Source organism: Amyelois transitella, chromosome 24, assembly GCF_032362555.1.
Source record: "Amyelois transitella isolate CPQ chromosome 24, ilAmyTran1.1, whole genome shotgun sequence".
Lineage (NCBI taxonomy): Eukaryota > Metazoa > Arthropoda > Insecta > Lepidoptera > Pyralidae > Amyelois > Amyelois transitella.
Genome location: NC_083527.1, coordinates 1,239,932 through 1,258,831, shown reverse-complemented (window position 1 = coordinate 1,258,831; position 18,900 = coordinate 1,239,932). Strand labels below are relative to the sequence as shown.

General features: G+C 36.0%; 2 protein-coding genes and 1 non-coding gene across 3 annotated transcripts; 2 read left to right on the top strand and 1 right to left on the bottom strand.

Annotated features, from left to right (window-relative positions):
- Positions 1-26: 26 nt before the first annotated feature.
- Positions 27-5,032, bottom strand: LOC106137965 (PSME3-interacting protein). Its single transcript, XM_013338929.2, has 7 exons — positions 4,796-5,032; positions 4,531-4,629; positions 3,912-4,032; positions 3,145-3,256; positions 2,398-2,486; positions 1,767-1,917; positions 27-836 (listed from the first exon to the last, which is right to left on the bottom strand). Exons 1-7 carry the CDS (start codon positions 4,890-4,892, stop codon positions 762-764), a joined length of 744 nt encoding a protein of 247 aa, XP_013194383.2. The 5' UTR covers positions 4,893-5,032; the 3' UTR covers positions 27-761.
- Positions 5,033-6,816: 1,784 nt separating this feature from the next.
- On the top strand, positions 6,817-8,304 carry LOC106137971 (guanine nucleotide exchange factor MSS4 homolog). The gene is made up of 2 exons (XM_013338935.2): positions 6,817-7,100; positions 7,233-8,304. The coding sequence occupies exons 1-2, from the start codon at positions 6,957-6,959 to the stop codon at positions 7,470-7,472; spliced, it is 384 nt and encodes a 127-aa protein (XP_013194389.2). The 5' UTR covers positions 6,817-6,956; the 3' UTR covers positions 7,473-8,304.
- A 276-nt stretch (positions 8,305-8,580) lies between these two features.
- Trnav-aac (transfer RNA valine (anticodon AAC)) lies at positions 8,581-8,653 on the top strand. The gene has a single exon. It is a non-coding gene; the product is annotated as a tRNA-Val (tRNA).
- The last annotated feature ends 10,247 nt before the right edge of the window (positions 8,654-18,900 follow it).

Below are 18,900 nucleotides of genomic sequence, written 5' to 3'. Positions count from 1 at the left end.
TTATTTCTAATAATAACTTTATTAACTTAATACATAATAAACATATCATAGCAATTACCCCTAGGTTATAATATTTTCCGAAATTCCCGGGTAAACAATTTTGAATTCCGGTTTTCAAATCTATACTAATATTATAAAGCTGAAGAGTTTGTTTGTTTGTTTGAACGCGCTAATCTCAGCAACTACTGATTCGTGTTCGTGGTTCGTGGGAGCTCCGGGATTAAAAGTAGCCTGTATGTTATTTTGGGTCTTCAGCGTCCTACATACCATATATTTCATCGTAATCGGTTCAGTAGTTTTTGCGTGAAAGAGTAACAAACATCTATACTGACATCCTGACATACTCGCAAACTTTCGCATTTATAATATTAAGTTATAACATAAATTTATTGAAATGTAAAATGACGTTAAAATGGGCCTGGAAAGGCCTATTTTCTGAAATACAATATTGATTTTAATTTCACCCATCGGCTTCGGATGCCTAAAAACAGATTATACAGAGAATCTTGCTTAAATTATTTCATACTAGCGACCCGCCCCGGCTTCGCACGGGTGCAAAATTATAAATGTTATTATACATAAAAACCTTTCTCTTGAATCACTCTACCTGTTACAAAAACCCGCATCAAAATCCGTTGCGTAATTTTAAAGATTTAAGCATACAGACAAACAGACTAAAATAGCGACTTTGTTTTATACTATGTAGTGATATAAGTATGTTTAAAACAATATGTAGATAGTACTTGTATTACTATAAATATCTAACTCTTATCTTCGTCCTTTCGTTTTTCCTCCGGCCTTCGTCCAAGCAAATCTCTTTTGCAACATTTGTCATTCTGCAAAAGAGAATATTACCTAAATTTAATATAAACATACAAAACATATATGACGGCCTCTGTGGCGCAGCGGTAGTACGCTTGTCTGTGACACCGGAGGTCCTGGGTTGGAATCCCGGCCAGGGCATGATGAGAAAATAATTACTACTTTTTTCTGATTGGCCTGAGCCTTGGATGTTTATCTATATAAGTATTTATTATAAAATATAGTATCGTTGAGTTAGTATCTCGTAACACAAGTCTCGAACTTACTTCGAGGCTAACTCAACCAGTGTAATTTGTCCCGTATACATATATTTATTTATATAAACCATGCATACCGCAGATTAATCTGTGATTCAAAAGTACTAATATCAAAAGGAGAAACGGCTGTAGCAGGAGCGATGATTCGAGCCCGACCGCCGCAAAGGAAAGTCCCTCCTTAAGACTAAGTGTTATGTCTAGGGAACCGCGCGACAGACGATGCTGAGTCGGAGGTTGTATATATATATATGCTCCTTGCTTGATGAAAACATTGCTTGCGCGATTTAGACTCTCAGCTGTTATTGGCTGATAGCATCTGATCATGGCTGATATTACTGGCTGTTGTGACTTGTGGCGTAGAGATGTCGCCACAATGTTTATATTATAATATTATTACGCTAATATCAGAAAGTTTTTAACCTGTCGCTATTTGAATCTCAATTCTATTATTAAGCCAAATATCTGAGCGTGGCCTATCAGTCTTATCAAGACTGTTGGCTCTGTCTACCCCACAAGGGATATAGACATGACCATATGTATGTATGGCCTTTCAGTCTTTGCGAGACTGTTGGCTCTGTCTACCCGGTAAGGGATAAAGACATTATAAATTATAACTGTAAGTTTGTATGTAATTACTGCAAATATTTGTTCGAATATCATATAATATAAATTAAAATGAAACAATACCTCATCGCTGTCAATGTCACTGGAGTCATCGGTGTCGCTCGAGCTGTCGGTGTCGTAATGGCCGAGCCCGGGCAGCACGCCGACGCAGCGCATCGCGCCCGCCGCCTGCGCCTGCGCACCGGGAGAGACGTCGCCATTTTGTTTGTTATTGCTGTTGATAAAAATATTAAGAAATAAGTAGGTATAGTGAGTAAATACAATGTTGCACTTGAAGGAAAACACATGTTAAAATATATGTATGTATAATGTTACCGGATATGTAGGCATCATTGAAGCCGTCAAGGATGAATAATTTTCCCTTTTTTTTCACATTTTCCATTATACTTTGCTACTTATAGTTGTTATGATGTTATAATATAGCCTAAAGCCTTCCTCGATAAATGGTCTATTTAACGCAAAAAGAATTTTTCAAATTCGAGCCAGTAGTTCCTGAGATAATCGCTTTCAAACAAACAAACTCTTCAGCTTTATAATATTAGTATAGATTATTTAACCGCCGAGCTTGCATGAAAAGAGTTATGAATGCGGATGAAGTGAAAGAAATATGCAGAGATCGTGGCAAGTGGAAAGAGGTAGCCTACCCCTCCGGGAAAGAGGCGTGATTTTATGTATGTATGTATTATTGAATTACCTGACAACACCATTGATTTTAGCGGGCACTTGGGTTTCGTCTTTTTTCTCACTCTCCAGCTCGCTGGCTTTCCTTTTTCTTACTACTACCTGAAAAAATTAATAGAACACACATATAGTCACGTCTGTACATTATACATATAAAGTTGATAAGATTGAAAGGCCACGTTCAGCTGATAATGACAGATTGCTAGCCCATACAGCTGAACATGGACTTTTAGTCTTTTCAAGACTATTAGGTTTTATTGACCCCGCAAGGGATACGGACGTGATTATGTATTTAATGTTTCGGCTTCCTCTATGTAAATTCCTTTCTAAATTACTTACAACTCTAGTGCGAGCAGGATAAACGAAATTTTTTTCTTCAATTTACAAGGAGCCATTCAGATACACTACTGCTAGCCAGCGTAGCCAACCCTACAGTTTTTACTGTAGATTTACTACAGTTTTTTGAAAATTCTCAGTTTTTATTTAAGGTCTCGAAATTTAGTTTATTTTTTATTTTTCAAGGGAAGCTTCCTAAAAAATTGATAGTCGCATTTTGTGAAGTGTTTCACAAGGATCAGCATTTTCATACTAGTTTTTAAATGTTACTAATTTTATTTGACTTTTGACATTTAATTTGATTAAAACTTTGATAATTACATGATTTTTATTATTATTTTGGATATATTGGATATATCATATATTGCCATTGGGACTCGGGACAAAACCAGCCTAAAGGGAATGAATATGATATTCGTCTCACCCCCTGCAGCTTATTCCTGTGCGCGGGCGCGGCGGGCGGCGGCCGCGCCGGCGCCAGCTGCGCGCGCAGGCGCAGCATCTCCTCGCTCTCCGCGAGGTTCGACACTCTCTCCCTGTACATTATAATAAACATAATAACCCTTCAGATCAATATTACAATTCTTAAAACTTTTAAGTATAATTTGTGTATTTTCTGAAATTTCAATGTCAAAACATATATACAAGCAATTAAATTAATGAGTAAGAAAGAATGAAATGAAAATAAAATAAAAATCACAAAAGCCTATTAATAGTTGATTAAGAAAATCAACTACATTAATGATACTATTGGTTTTACTCAACTATTGATAGCCTATGATAGGCTGCTGTGCGTTTAGGATTAGTAAGAAGTTCTCACATCGAATTGTTGCCAATTGCATTCTCAATTATGTAGTGCCATGTGGTTCCAGGCAGTGCCATGTGGTTCCTGGCACCAATAGGGCCACTCCATCTCTTTCCCATGAGTGTTGTAATGGCCAAGGGATAGCTTATAAACTTGGTATTCTTCTTTTAGGCGACGGGCTAGCAACCTGTTACTATATTAATCTTAATTCTATCATCAAGATAAACAGCTGAACGTGGCCTATGGGTATTTTCGAGTCTGTTGGCTCTATCTACCCCACAAGGGATATGAACATGATTATATGTATGTATCCACAGGAAAGCTGTAGGGCACAGGGTTTGCATCGGGACAATCTCTCTCTTTACAATTTTAACAAGTAAATTCACCTGAACTCTTGCATCTCCCTCTGTTCTTCAATGGAAATCTGTTGCGCTGCTTTTGCCTTGGCCGTCTCGACCAGATCCAGGAATCCAACCTCGTCATCATCCAGGCCTCTGATCATATTCTCTGGAAGAACAGGAAATGATAAACCATACTAGTTGAAAAGAGGAAAGAGTTTAGGTATCAAATTAATTCATAATCTGCAAGGTCAATTTCAAAAAAATTTGGCACAGACATTGACCTGCTAGAGTATAATAGATTTTCTCAGGAGATTCCCGTGGGAACAGGGAAAACAGGAATTAAGTTTAATGTGGGTGGAGCAGCAGTTTAGTGACAGACAAAAAGAAAACAGACATAACCTGAATACCAAATAATACTGAGTTTGACACATTTTTTACCAACTGAGATGGTGTTTTCGTAATGAAACCGCATGTTTGTACAATATTTACTTTATTTATGGTCAAACTTGTCATAAAAAGGTACACAAGTAGGTACATATCTAGATTTATTTTTAACTTTGCATGAAAATAATATTGTCCTTTTTATAATTAAATAATACCTACGTCATACATTATATTTGTAAGTCCTTATTTCTCTTTTTAAATAAGTACTTTGTAAACTCACTAAGCTTATGTGCCTCTTCATATTCGGCGTCTTTCTTCATACGCTGTTCTTCAAGGCGCTGATACAAAGGCCTAGTATCATAGGGCTCTTCTGGTGCCTCTGAAATAATAATTTACCGCAGCAAGGTAAATAAATAAACATTTCATTTCTATAGTGCCTACTCACCAAACTTTACTGATAACAGGATCTATCTAGTGTCATCATATGGAAATAGTAAACGATAACAATCAAAAATTGAAAGAATCTACAACGTAAAACATTTAACCTTTTGGCTGGTCATCAGTGCGGACTTTTTCCCATTCCTCTTGCCGGCGACGTCTAGCTTCCAATATTTCAGTTTCAGTTATGAATCCAGAACTCATTTTGTTTAGCTTAATTCCGTAGGTTTTAACTATAAAAAGATAAGCACGATAAACGGATAAATATGCAACGAAATGTAAAACCACAACATTCGCTATTCATTCGATTCAATTAGACCAGCCTGTCACAACTCAAAGGAAAACGTTTGGAATGTATGAAACGAATAGGAATTAGATCCGCCATGTTGGCCGTCAAAGCATTGACATTTCTCAATGACCGTGACGTCCGTTTGATGTCAAAAATCGAAATCAAAATTGATTTAAATTAGCTTTTTATATAAGCTAATTTTTCAAGCAACTTTGTCAAAATTATACATGTAGTTGGCTTCTACCAGAGCCACTTAAAGCAATCATATTTGTGTGCCGTATGGTTCCCGGCACAAATATAAAATTGATAGGACGGCTCCATCTCTTTCCCATGGATGTCGTAAAAGGTGACTAAGGGATAAGCTTATAAACTTGGGCGACCTGTCACTATTTGAATCTCAATTCTTTCATAAAGCCAAACAGCTGAACGTGGCCTATCAGTCTTTACAAGACTGTTGGCTCTGTCTACCCCGCAAGGGATATAGACGTAACTACATGAATGGTTGAATTCATATTTGTAACACAAATTTGTAAAACAAAACAAAAGGAGATAATATGGTGAGATTTCCAGTTTATGTTGGTAAGGATTAATATTGTTACCGCGTGACAAAACTGTGTTAATCATAAATTTTATAAAAAAAATAAGATAAACAAGTAATATTATGACCTTATTTGACCATTAATTTTCATTTCAAAGTAAGTAGCAAATTAAATGATTTTATTAGAATATATACTAATATCATAAATGTGAAATTTTATTTGTTTGTTCGTTTTTCACTTAAATGATCTCCATGAAATTTTCCATACACATCTTTTCACGTGGGTAGGGACGTGGGCGGAAGTCGACAGTTTATAATTTAATCTAATGATGGAAACATACATACACATACATACATATGGTCACGTCTATATCCCTTGCGGGGTAGACAGAGCCAACAGTCTTGAAAAGACTGAATGGCCACGTTCAGCTATTTGGCTTAACGATAGAATTGAGATTCAAATAGTGACAGGTTGCTAGCCCATCGCCTAAAAAAGAATCCCAAGTTTGTAATGATGGAAACGCTTATAAGTTATATTAATATTATGTATGTACCTACCTACTTATTGAAGGCAAAGCTTTTAAGGTATACTTATAATATCAATGTTATCTCTAGTTTAGCAAAACACCTTTATAATTGTGATTTCTAATAAGCTTCTCACATCATTTTATTTACACCTCCATTTTACTTTCAGATCTCATAACAAATTAATTAATTTGTGCAATCCAAAACATGCATAAAATTTTTTATCTAATTTTCATATCAGCCATGAAAGACGATGAAAACCAGCTAACAGCAGAAACAAAAATGTTATCCATGTGGTTATTAAAAAATTAAACCAATTAAAAAATGTTTGCGAATGTATCTATAATATACCCCTTTTCTTGAAACTGGCACAATATTGTCAATTTTATTTGCGGTCTTCATATTGGTGAGACTTTTCCAATTCGATTCGTACAAAAGTAATTTTTTTTTTTATATGATATTTCAGACTCATAAAACGTAGTGATATGCATTCATACTCTTTACATTTTGACTTGACGAGTGACACTAGTGACAGTCGGTGACAGTGACTTTCGACTTTGCCGTAATTTTTCACTCAGCTGGGTAAAGTAGGTTAATTTAACTCACAAAATATAAAAAGAACGTTGATCGGACCTAACGGATTCCATGGTCCGTGACCTGTGTCCAAGCTGCAAAAAAAGAATACGTAATGTCAATGCCAAAAAATGTAATCAGTCAGTCATCAAGTCGGTAAAATAAAAATTTGCGTTTGCTTTGGGATGGTGGCTTCATGGCTTGGCTTCCACCCTCCCGCTGCCGTGCCGGATAAGTTTATTTCATTTAGCATTGCAAACAAACAAATAATTTTAAATTAATAACAATACTATGAATAACTACAGCTTTACGCTGCTTAAATATTGAGTTTCTTTTTCTTATAATGTCTGAAACGGAAGCCAGCAGTGCAGTGTCCGAGGACACTACAAAATACGTTGAAGAAGGGAAGAACAAACTCATTGTAAAATGTAAATTTTGTGGATCTAAAATACTGGAAAAGAAAACTGCTACATACATATCGCAGGAGGTGAAATACTTACTTTATCATGTTCTAAATAATGTGTGACAAATAATTAAATTCGTGTTAAAACTTTTAACAAATGTTTTAACACCAAATAACTGTATCCATTCTCATAATCATGTTTTCCAATGATTTCAGAAAGAATTACCTCTTATGCAGCAAGACGTAAACAGGAAAGAAGGTGAAATACAAAAGGAGATGATTAAAGGCTACTTCCATGTGGAAAATATGTATACATTTGAAAACATTGGGTTCACACATCAAGTTGATACATACAAGTATTTAACTTGTGCGGATTGCGACGCGGGTCCCGTCGGTTATTTCGAGACAGACAGTAAACATAGTTATGTGGCTTTATCTAGAGTTGTACAATGCTAACAGATATTAACATTGAAAAAGAAAATTATATAAATTAAGCAAAATAATTTGTTCTAATTTTTATCAGATTATGAGTGTTCTGAAGTTATTTGTGGTCCAAAATTGTATGTATCTGACTAAAGGCATGTAAATTGAAGATATTGTAAAATCTGTATCTGTCTATATATTATGTCTATGTATATAGCCAAATAGCTGAACGTGGCCATACAGTCTTTTCAAGACTATTGGCTCTGTCTACCCCGCAAGGGATATAGACGTGACCATATGTATGTTTGTATGTATGAATATGTCTTAATCCTGTAATAAGGTCAAATCAACAAACAAACATTAGACTATGAGCACTAATTTTTTTTCTTGTGAATGTCTGAAAAGGTGGGTTTAGGAATTAGAACTAAAAGTGCAAGAACAATGATTCGAGGAGTTAGTTTAGAAGTTACCTCACCTCTTTCCCAGAGGGAAAGGCAGATACTAGATTTTCTGCTTGCTATTGCCTAAAATTTTTCTCTTATCACGGCCGCAGATACACAGGCATTCACAATTCTTCAGTTTTTATGTGTAATATGAGTGAATAAATATTTTTGTTACTATGGGATATTAAATTTGAATTAGTACAATGGGCGCCCATATGTGCATGTTTGGAAAATAAACACTTTAGGCTATATGCTTTATGCTTATGTATAAAAACCAATAAAACATATAAATACGAAATAAAAAAAAAGAAAGAAGAAGATGTAATGTATTATGTACTTTATTTGAATCAAAATATCATGTACAATTACTCGCTTTTATTTTCAGCATTTCTTGACTTTTTATAAAAGATAAATGCTTATGTAGGTATTCCTTTTTAAAAATACATACCTAAATACAGAAATGTGTATTATTCTATGTATACCAAAAACCTGACCACCATTTAAGGTAGGTACTTTCTAAATATTTGAGAAAGAAAACGTGAATCATAATTTCCGTGTGAGAAGTGATATTATTATTTAAAAAAGTGTGTTGTGTTAAATATCTTGACTGTCTTATTCCGTAAGAAATAAAAATCTATCAAGTATATGTGGTATTAGTTCTTGAAATACGTATCTTAATTTAGCCATATCAACCATCGGTTTCCGTGGTGTAGCGGTTATCACATCTGCCTAACACGCAGAAGGCCCCCGGTTCGATCCCGGGCGGAAACATTGTTTTTTGTTGTAGGAATTTTTATTTTATTATTTTAATTACATTTAATTATTCTGAAATAAACACAAAATGACAAAATTTTGTTATGAAAGCATCAGTGGTAAAAATTAACGCTTACTAACTAACGCCTGTAGAAATATAATAGCAATGTTTTGGAACGACGGTACAATTTTTTCGGGGTGTTGTCTTGGTTGCCTTGTTTAAATTATTTAACTTCCTCAGATCAGATCCTGGATTGGGTAAGTGAAATTTTATACGAATCGTCCTAACCTATAAAACTTTTATGAAATTCGGGAAGGAAGAATGCTGAAGGCGGGAACAATTCAACCTATATTGGATCCAGTTACACATCCGATTCCTGGTAAATAGGTACCACCATTTGGACCAATTGTCGAAAAATATCCTTTGGTGAACCAACAATCCTAAAATTATAAGTAGAATACCAAATTGCTGTTTGAATCTCACTTCCATCATGGCTATACCGCTGAACGTGGTCTTTCAGCCTTTTGAAGACTGTTTCTTCTGTCTACTCCGTATTGGGGAAAGACGTGATTATATGTATGTATGTATGCTATTGAGCGACAACAACTGGGATATTTTTAAATAAGTAAAATCAGTGCCGCGGTTTCTCACGATGTTTTCCCTCACCGTAAGAACATTTACCCTCTTACTTTGGCCTCTGTGGCGCAGCGGTACTACGCTTGTCTGTGACACCGGAGGTCCCGGGTTCGAATCCCGGCCAGGGCATGATGAGAAAAGAACTTTTTCTGATTGCCCTGGGTCTTGGATGTTTATCTATATAAGTGTTTATTATAAAATATAGTATCGTTGAGTTAGTATCTCGTAACACAAGTTTCGAACTTACTTCGAGGCTAACTCAATCAGTGTAATTTGTCCCATATATATTTATTTATTTATATATATTTACATATTATTTTTTTTATTTACACCAATAATACAACGGTAGTAGTACACCTCTTAAAGTATTTGGCAAGGAATTCTTATATAACAAAATAAAATCTTGACAGTCTTCATTTCAAATGAAAAGGACAAATAATAAGTATAATATGGGTAAGAAACAAAGAAGTTACTTACAGAAACAAACAAGTTGAAGAACATTCTCCTCTCTCACATAATAACAAAAAAAATCTTATAATCGTATTCCATCCATCCACATAAATATCACAATCAGGATGATGAATGTAATATCGGTCAGCCATTAGATAAAAGTCTTATCTTGCTAGCTTCGGATGCAGTTCACAAAAGATTTACATAGGAATGTTACTACCTACCTTAATTCCTTAAAAAGTAACTTTAATTGTGAGGCCACAGGGTTGAAATCAGCGTATAATTTGCCGTGGTCACGCAGGAAAAGGGTCAAATGTCACAATCTCAGTGTTACATAATTTGCGTTCATCTTTTGTACCGGTGATTGTATGGCCATGGAATGGGCGATTCAAGAATTTGAAAAGATTAAAGATACATACAGACTGACGTCGCGTCGTTATCTCTTACAGGGTAGACAGAGTATTTGGCTGTATATACTAATAGCTATTAGTATATACAGCCAAATAGTTATTGCCTGCGACTTCGTTTGCCGTAAAAGTTCATTAAAAAAGCCGACCCCTGTAATGCCTTAAAATACCAGTTTTTAAGTTGGATCAATCAAGATCAATGGTAAGTCTTTCATAGATCCCAAAAATTTGGCAATATCTTTCTCAGAGAAAGACATCGATCAGTTATAATTTTATTATATGTATGGATTGGATACGGACTGGAAAAGACTCGAAGGCGTGTTAGGCATGGAAGTTTGGTGTGTTAGGAGATTTTTGTATTTAAAAGATGTAGGTGTGCTAAAATTAACATATATACATAAAATATGTATGGCCTCATTCCCGGAGGAAAATAAAATGTTGAAGAGCTTAGCTTTTACATCATAGTCACATATCAGTCCTGCTGTCATGCTAATCAAAATATACTTATTTTAACAAGCGTAAGTAGGTAAGTACCTAAGTAATATTTAAGAAGCGTATGTAAGCTTACATAATTGTTAAAGTTTTTCCTTCAATATGCTTGTAGGGATCACATTTTAATAGTTGTAAATAATATAAATGTAAATAAATAAAATAATAAATCAGTAACAAACGGACAACCGTCGTATAAAAACTCATACGCGGAACTCCTTCGTCCCGCCATAAATTCGACGGACAAGAAAAAAATAAAAAAATTTTTTTGACAAGTGACAAGCTTGTTGTATTTGTTGGCCCGTTTGTTCCTATACACTTAAAAACTTATTTAAATCTTTCATTTTATGTTATATCCATTCCCATCTTCTCTTACTCAGACTGCGCTTCACCTTTAATTAAGTAGCTTTATATTTATCGCGACCGCGCGGGTGGTCACCCATGCGATGGACCGACCAAATAAAGTCTGTGATTGGCGGTTCACTTAACGAGTGCAGCAGGATGATTTCCAGCAGGGAGAAATGGCGGGACATCGTAAGGCGCACATTGGCGCCCGCCTCCAACACTACATGATGACCACGACCACTCTGTCAAGAGTGACACGACTAAGAAGAAGAAATTTATCGCTACATGCTACATATAATCACGCAAATTTCGTGGCCCAACAATGATGACTTTCACCCATACATCCTCATTTCGCGTACTCACATTGATACGATCTCGTCTTGCTCGATAAATTGTTGCATTTGACATAATCATAAACCTTGGCAAGTGGTTACCTATGCCACCGGGTTTGCTGCGTATTTAAGACTAGCTGTGCCCGCGACTCCGTCCGCGTGGAATAGTTATTTGGGCATCATTGAATCCCTCAAAGGTTCCATTATTTTTTCCCTCCTAATAGTTGCAGCGTGATGTAAAACGCCTAAAGCTTTCCTCGATAAATGGTCTATTCAACACAAAAATATTTTTTCAATTCGAACCAGTTGTTCCTGAGATTAGCGCGTTCAAACAAACAAACAAACAAACTCTTCAGCTTTATAATATTAGTATAGATGTATTTTCTTCTTCCTCCTGTCTATTGCCCTGGTCACAACCTCACAACTCTGGAGGGAAGCCCGAGGTACGCACTTGACGATGGATCCTGGATTGGATGAGTCAGGTTTTTACACGAAGCGACTCCCATTTGACCCCACAACTTTTGCAGGGGAACCACACCCATATTGCATTCTGGTAAACGCTGGATTAGATACATACATAAATCACGTCTATATCCCCTGAAGGAAGAAGGCAGAAGATGCAGGGATAGGCTTACAAACTTGGGATTCTTTTTTAGGCGATGAGTTAGCAACCTGTCACTATTTGAATCTCAATTCTATCAGTAACCCAAATAGCTGAACGTGGTCATTCAGTCTTTTCAAGACTGTTGGCTCTGTCTTCCCCGCAAGGGATATAGACGTGACCATATGGTATGTATTATTGTTACCGAAAGTTCGACTGACTAAATAAACAAATAAAAGTAATTAAACAACATTTCACAATTATTTATTACCAATGCTACTATTTTCTTGAAAGATTTTCGTTAAAGTTTGCTCAATCATACAATCAAATTCCTCTTGAAGGTTGTGATTCATTATTAAAACGTTAGTTTGCACGACTCACACAATCAATTTATTATAGTAATGTTTTAGTTATTTTGTAATGTGTTATTAATAGGCCTATTTCGATGACTTGATGATTTTACCTGATAATGAGTGAATGAATAAAATGTTATTGCATAAAATGCATCATGTTGTTGGACGATAATGATTGATTCTAACAGAAATGTATGTCTACATACATACATATGGTCACGTCTATCTATATCCCGTGTGGGGTAGACAGAGCCAACAGTCTTGAAAGGACTGAATGGCAACGTTAAGCTATTTGGCTTAATGATAGAATTGAGATTCAAATAGTGACATGTTGCTAGCCTATATTTTGTTGAGCTGAATAGTTTAATGATGGAATCGAGATTCAAATAGTGAGGTTGGTAGCAATTCCCTTAGTTCCTTTTACAACATCCTTGGGAAAGATATGGAGTATACCTATTCAAAAGCGCCGAGAACCACACGGCATAGGCTTTCAAAAGGCAGTCAAATGAATCGAAGGCCACGTTAAGCTAAATGGTTTTATGATTGAATTGAGATTCAAAGATAGAGCATATCAGTTGACAAGGATTTTTCCCTTAATCGCCTTATACGACATCCACAAGGTCCTTTTCTTTAAATACAACCACTTTACATGTTTAACCTTACCATTTTACACTATTTTTATTTTATCAATCAAATCTTTCGCAAAAAAAACGATTAAGTGCAATCAAGATCTGTTGAAGTACGGTATTTCGCAGAATTAATACAGTTGATAGGTCAAAGGGTTCAGTGACGCCATTTTACAAAAGATTGACAAATCTATTATATATGTATGTGTGGCTAACTTTACACAGCTCGGGGTCAATCGACCTTTTTCTAGTTCTATATGACCTTACACGTACAGTTGACGATAAAAGTGTTAGTCAGTTTTTAAATAACGATCATACGAACACACGTATAGTCACTTCTTTTCCCTTGCGGGATAGACAGAGACAACAGTCTTGACAGTTTCAGCCCATCGGCCAAAAAAGAATCCAAAATTTAAAAGCCTATCCCTTAGTCGCCTTTTACGACATTCCTGGGAAATAGATGGATTGATTGACTTTTTTTTTCTATTTGTGCAGGTGCTATTTATTACACAGATTGAGCTACCACAAAAATATTTTTTTTTTTACTTATTTTGTTTTACCTGTAGCACTCTATATCTACTTCTAATAGTGCTCTACCATCTAAGTGAAATAGTTTCGCAAAAATGTGCAAATCCATCCGAGTGGGAGGCATTTTTGTATTGTTTATTGTTATGGCAATCCAATAAATCTATACTTTTTTATCGTAGTAGTCCTTCTAGATCTTTACATGGCATATCTTTTAGACCCACGAGTTTGTGTCTCAACTTCTGGTTAAATAAAAAATTTAAAGTTTGCATACATATACATTTACATCTTATACGAGTATGTAAAATTCTCGTGTCACAATGTTCGTTCCCGTACTCCACCGAAACGGTTTGACCGATTCTGATGAAATTGAGTAGGTCTGAGAATCGGCCAACATCTATTTTTCATATCATCTTAACATTTTTATTTAACTAGGAAATACTGAAAAATTATTTATATGGCAAAACAACGTTTGCCGGAACAGCTGGTATATACATAAAATCACGCCTTTTTTCCCGAACGGGTAGGCAGTTGTCACGATCTCTGCATATTTCTTTCGCTTCATCCATGAGAGTCAAAATGACGGAAGCTCTTTTAAAGTGCGTAATTCTTAAAAATTACTTTAAATTGGTTCCCGGCACCAATAGAAAAAAGACTGGGACCACTTCATCACTTTCCAATGAATGTTTTAAAAGGCGACTAAGGTATTCCTATGTTTGGCGATGGGGATGGTCTTATTATTATATGTATTTAATCTAATTAGGTGATGATAGCAAACTGTCACTATTTGAATGTCAATTCTATCATTAAGCCAAACAGCCTAATGCGGCCTATCAGTCTTTCAAGACTGTTGGCTCTATGTATAATATATGTGGGAGAAGTTTTGTTTTTATTAAATCCTTTTTGTTAGCTAACCTTATTTTTACGTTGGTAACATTAAGATATAGAATAGGGAGTCTGTGGTACGATGTAAGACGTTATAAGATGTGTTTTTAAGAAGTCCAATAAAATAAGAAGATTTACGATATAATTCCGCACTGTTTTACTTTCATTCCCACAACTATTTTGGGGGCTCGTCCGGGATATAAAAAAAAAAACAGTGTGAAGAAATTGAAGACGAAGTGATAAAAAACGAAAACTGAAGCTGTGTTATTTAACAGAAGTAACGGCCATTTTGCTGTTACGAAGACGTGTTGTTTTACGCAGTGCTATTTTCCCGATACTGTCACTGATCCCTATATTCAATAAGTAGGTACTGTGGATACTGAACTGAAGTTGTTTACGAAGTCATTGACATTTTATTATTTTAAATAGTTCATCTCTTTACAACACAATAAAATGCCGCCGAAGAAGGATGTAAAGGATAATATGGAAGAACATGAGTCTCGTGATGACTCACCCAAAATATCTTTCAGAGACATCGAACAATCGATGACGACATTTAGCGGAGACGATACTTACCCGATTTCAACATGGTTCGATGAGTTTGAAGATGTTGCGCAGTTGATGGACTGGTCGGAAACTGAAAAGTTGATTTATGCTAAAAGATTACTAACCGGAACCGCTAAGCTATTTCTACGATCTCTCGGAAGTGTACGGGATTATAAGAACCTGAAGCAACAGCTTGATGAAGAATTTGGCGCTAAGTTGAACAGTGCCGCTATACATAAGAAACTTAGCTCAAGAAAAATGAAAAAAGATGAATCTTACCAGCAATACTTCCTTCATATGAAAGAATGTGCACTCCATGGAAACATTGAAGATGCAGCACTTATGGAATATGTCATTGATGGCATTGAGGATACTGAAACGAATAAAGCAATTTTGTATGGTGCATCGAACCTTAAAGAATTTAGAAAAAAGTTAGACATTTATAAAACTATGAAAGAAAAATGTCAGAACCAACCTAGCCCGTTGTCTACTCAACCAGTGAAGAACAAGACTATGAAGAGATGTTTTAAATGTGGAGATCTTGATTACCAAGCACCTGCATGCACAAAAGGTATTAAATGTTTTAGGTGCAATGAATTTGGCCACAAAGGAACAGAATGTAATGACTCACCTAAGAAAGTGCTGAATATTCAAAATGGTAATACCAACATTAAGATTGATGAAGAAGATAAAGAAGTTAAAATTCCATACAAGAGAATTAGAGTTAATAATTTTGAAAAGATAGCACTAATAGATACCGGAAGCGATGTTAATTTGATGAGAATATCTGAAGTTATGAAAGTTATTAAAGATGAATCTAATTATGACAAAGATACTATTACAGAACTTACTGGGATAGCAGGAAAACGACTACGCACGGAAGGACTTTTGAGCGCTAAAGTTGCGATTGATGATTATAATACCGATTTTAAATTCTATGTTGTACAAGATAACTGTATACCTGTTAGCATTATCCTTGGAAATCCTCTTCTTAAAGAATTTGAAGTCAAGTTTACTGCAGAGGGCGTTTATCTAGAAAAAAATCCTTGCATGACACGAATTGTTAAAGAAAATAATGCTGTTTATAAAGATCATAACCCTGAAAATAAAGCAATTGTTAAAAAGATTAATAAAATGTTTGGAGAATATAAGAATGAAGAAACGAAGAAAGAAAGTAATATTGATATAAAATTAGTACTTACCGATGAAGATGGTATCCGTCAGGATCCGCGTCCATTACCTCCAATAAAAAGAACATTACATAAGAAAGACTTACTTGTAGCTAGCTGGGCTCCGCTCCTGGAAGAGTACACTAATGAAATAGAACACCAATCAGAATTGGAACGTAATAATGATGACGCATTAATAAGAAATTCAGTGTGCACGATGCGTACAAAGATTGCTGCCCGTCTGAAGAAAGTACCAAATTATATGTTAACAGAAAAAAAAAAAAAAAAAAAAAAAAAAAAAAAAAAAAAAAAAAAAAAAACAACCACCGCGGAAGCCGGACGTGTTTTTGTTGTCGGAATTTATTTAATAGTGATACTTTCGAAAATGAATACCAAATGTAATGGCTGTGATAATATCATATATGATATTTCCTATATGGAGTGTTGTAAAGAAAAATGCATGAAGCTTTACCATCTAAAGTGCTTAGGAATGGGGAAGGAGGCGTTCCATCAACTTACCCAAGATCAAAAGAGCAGCTGGATATGTCCTGAGTGTGTGTGCAGCAACCCGAAACGAGATAACTCAGACACTCCCGTTAGAAGCAGCGCACTGAATAAAACTTTTACGCCGAGTTATGTAAACACCGAGCGAGGGAGTCGTCTCAACCCAGCCGATACATCACTGTATTGCAATGAGATGAAAGTAATAGAGGAAATAAAAGAACTTCGAACACAGATGAATTCGCGATTCGATGTCCAGATGAATGCTTACAATCAATTGCAAGATAAGTTCTGTAAGACCGAGACCGAGCTACAAGAAATACGTAAACAACTGGCGGTAGCCCTGGAAAAAAATAACTTAGTGGAGGGTCTGGAAAATATGGTGAAATTACTAAAAGACAGGAATAAATATTTAGAAGACTGCTTAGCTGATAGTAAAACAGAGATTGCAGAGGCTCCGAAGATGAAAAAACAACAGACACAAGTAGGTAACAAGCAAAGCAAATCGACGGTAGAAGCGGTTACATGTGTGGCCACGAAACCAGCGAAAAAAACGCTAGTAACTAAATATACTCAAGCCATATCAAAGCCTATTATTATCAGTTCGCAGTCCGTGAGCAGAGACCCGAACAATGATACAGATATATCAACTCAGGAACTGAACAATAGAAATGATTGGATACAGGTAACTAAGAGAAAGGCTAGACACCATAACACCGAAGTTAAAAAAGGAGGAAGCGCCAATATCTTAGATATCCAAGGAACAGAAAAGAAAAAATATCTACACGTTTGGCGATTAAACAAAGAGACTACTACAGAAGCTATGGAAAGATACGTGAAAAAAGTCTGCGGTCAAGAAGTATCTGTAAAGGTTGAGAAAATAACACCTAAAACGGAAAGAGACTACTCTTCGTTTATGATTGGAGTCCCAGAACGTTTTTATGAGAAACTGTGCCAGCCAGAGGTCTGGCCTATAAATGTGGAGTACAGCGAGTGGATATTTTTTCGAAGGCCATTCAACAAATCACGCGAATCGTTGTAGTACAATTAATATTTATTACCAGAATGTAAGGGGTCTAAGAACTAAGTTAGAAAAATTCTATGCAGGTATAGAATCCACGAGCGCAGACATATTTGCCATAACCGAAACTGGATGTAATAGTTCTATCCACGATGCGGAATTAGTTCCCCCCGAATACAAGTTGCTACGTTGTGACAGGACGGATGGCAGGAAGCAAGGCGGCGCGCTTCTCGTGGCCACACCGCGTCTCGAACTGCGGGCCGTTCCGATACCGGGTGACGTCAACATCAATGACCATACGTTTGAGATTATTTGCGCGCAGGTATATTTGCGCGATAGATGTTTATGCTTATGTTGTGTTGTTTACATTCCGCCGGACGGCAACGAAAGCGAGTACATGTTACTTTTTCAGATTCTCGAGCAAATTTGTATTAGTTTTAATAATGTTATTCTAATTGGAGATTTTAATTTATATTCATGTAATGACAATATTATTAATTATTATGAGTACTTTAGGGCATATTGTGAATTCGTTCAAAGAAATGAGATACCTAACATTAACGGTAGGCAATTGGATTTAGTTTTGACGAGTTTAAAGGGGGTTAGCGTGTGCCTCGCGAGTGACTCGGTAGTACCGATAGACGTGCAGCATCCTCCGCTTGACGTGTCTTTAATGGTGACAGGGGGGCGGACGAAAGTAGCTACAGAACCACTAGCACAAAGGAAGTCGGTTGAGCTGCAAAACTCGCAGTCTCGGGTACAGTGGAATTTTGCCAAAGCCAATTTCCCATTATTATATTCACGAATAGCTGCCATAGACTGGAGTCCGATTTATTATTTAAATGAGATCGAAACTATATTAGATTTTTTTTATAATAATTTAACTTGCATATTTAATGAATGCGTTCCTAATAAAAAGCGAGTGCGTGTAACCTCGAGGTACAATTATCCCGAGTGGTATACTGCCGAAATAATTCGCGATATTAAATATAAGGGTTTGCTTCATAAAAAGTATAAGCAGAGTAAATTGCGAGAACATTACGATAAATTTGCTCAGTGCAGGTCTCGGTTGAAATGGATGATTAAAGTGGCGGAAGAGCGACACCGTAATCAGGTTCAAAGTAGCTTGGTAGAGGACCCTAAATCTTTTTGGAATTATATAAATTCCAAGAAGGGTCAAAGGTCGCCGAAAAAAATTATTAAAGATGGTTTAGAATTAACAGAAGAACAAAGTTGTTTAGAATTTGCTAACTACTTTCATTCCGTGTATAGCACAGAGCAACCGGAGCTTAACATCGACGTTGCCATGGCGGAGGCGGGTGGAGTAAATGGATCGGCGCGAATGCATCTGGGAAAGCTGCAATTGTCAGAGGTGGAG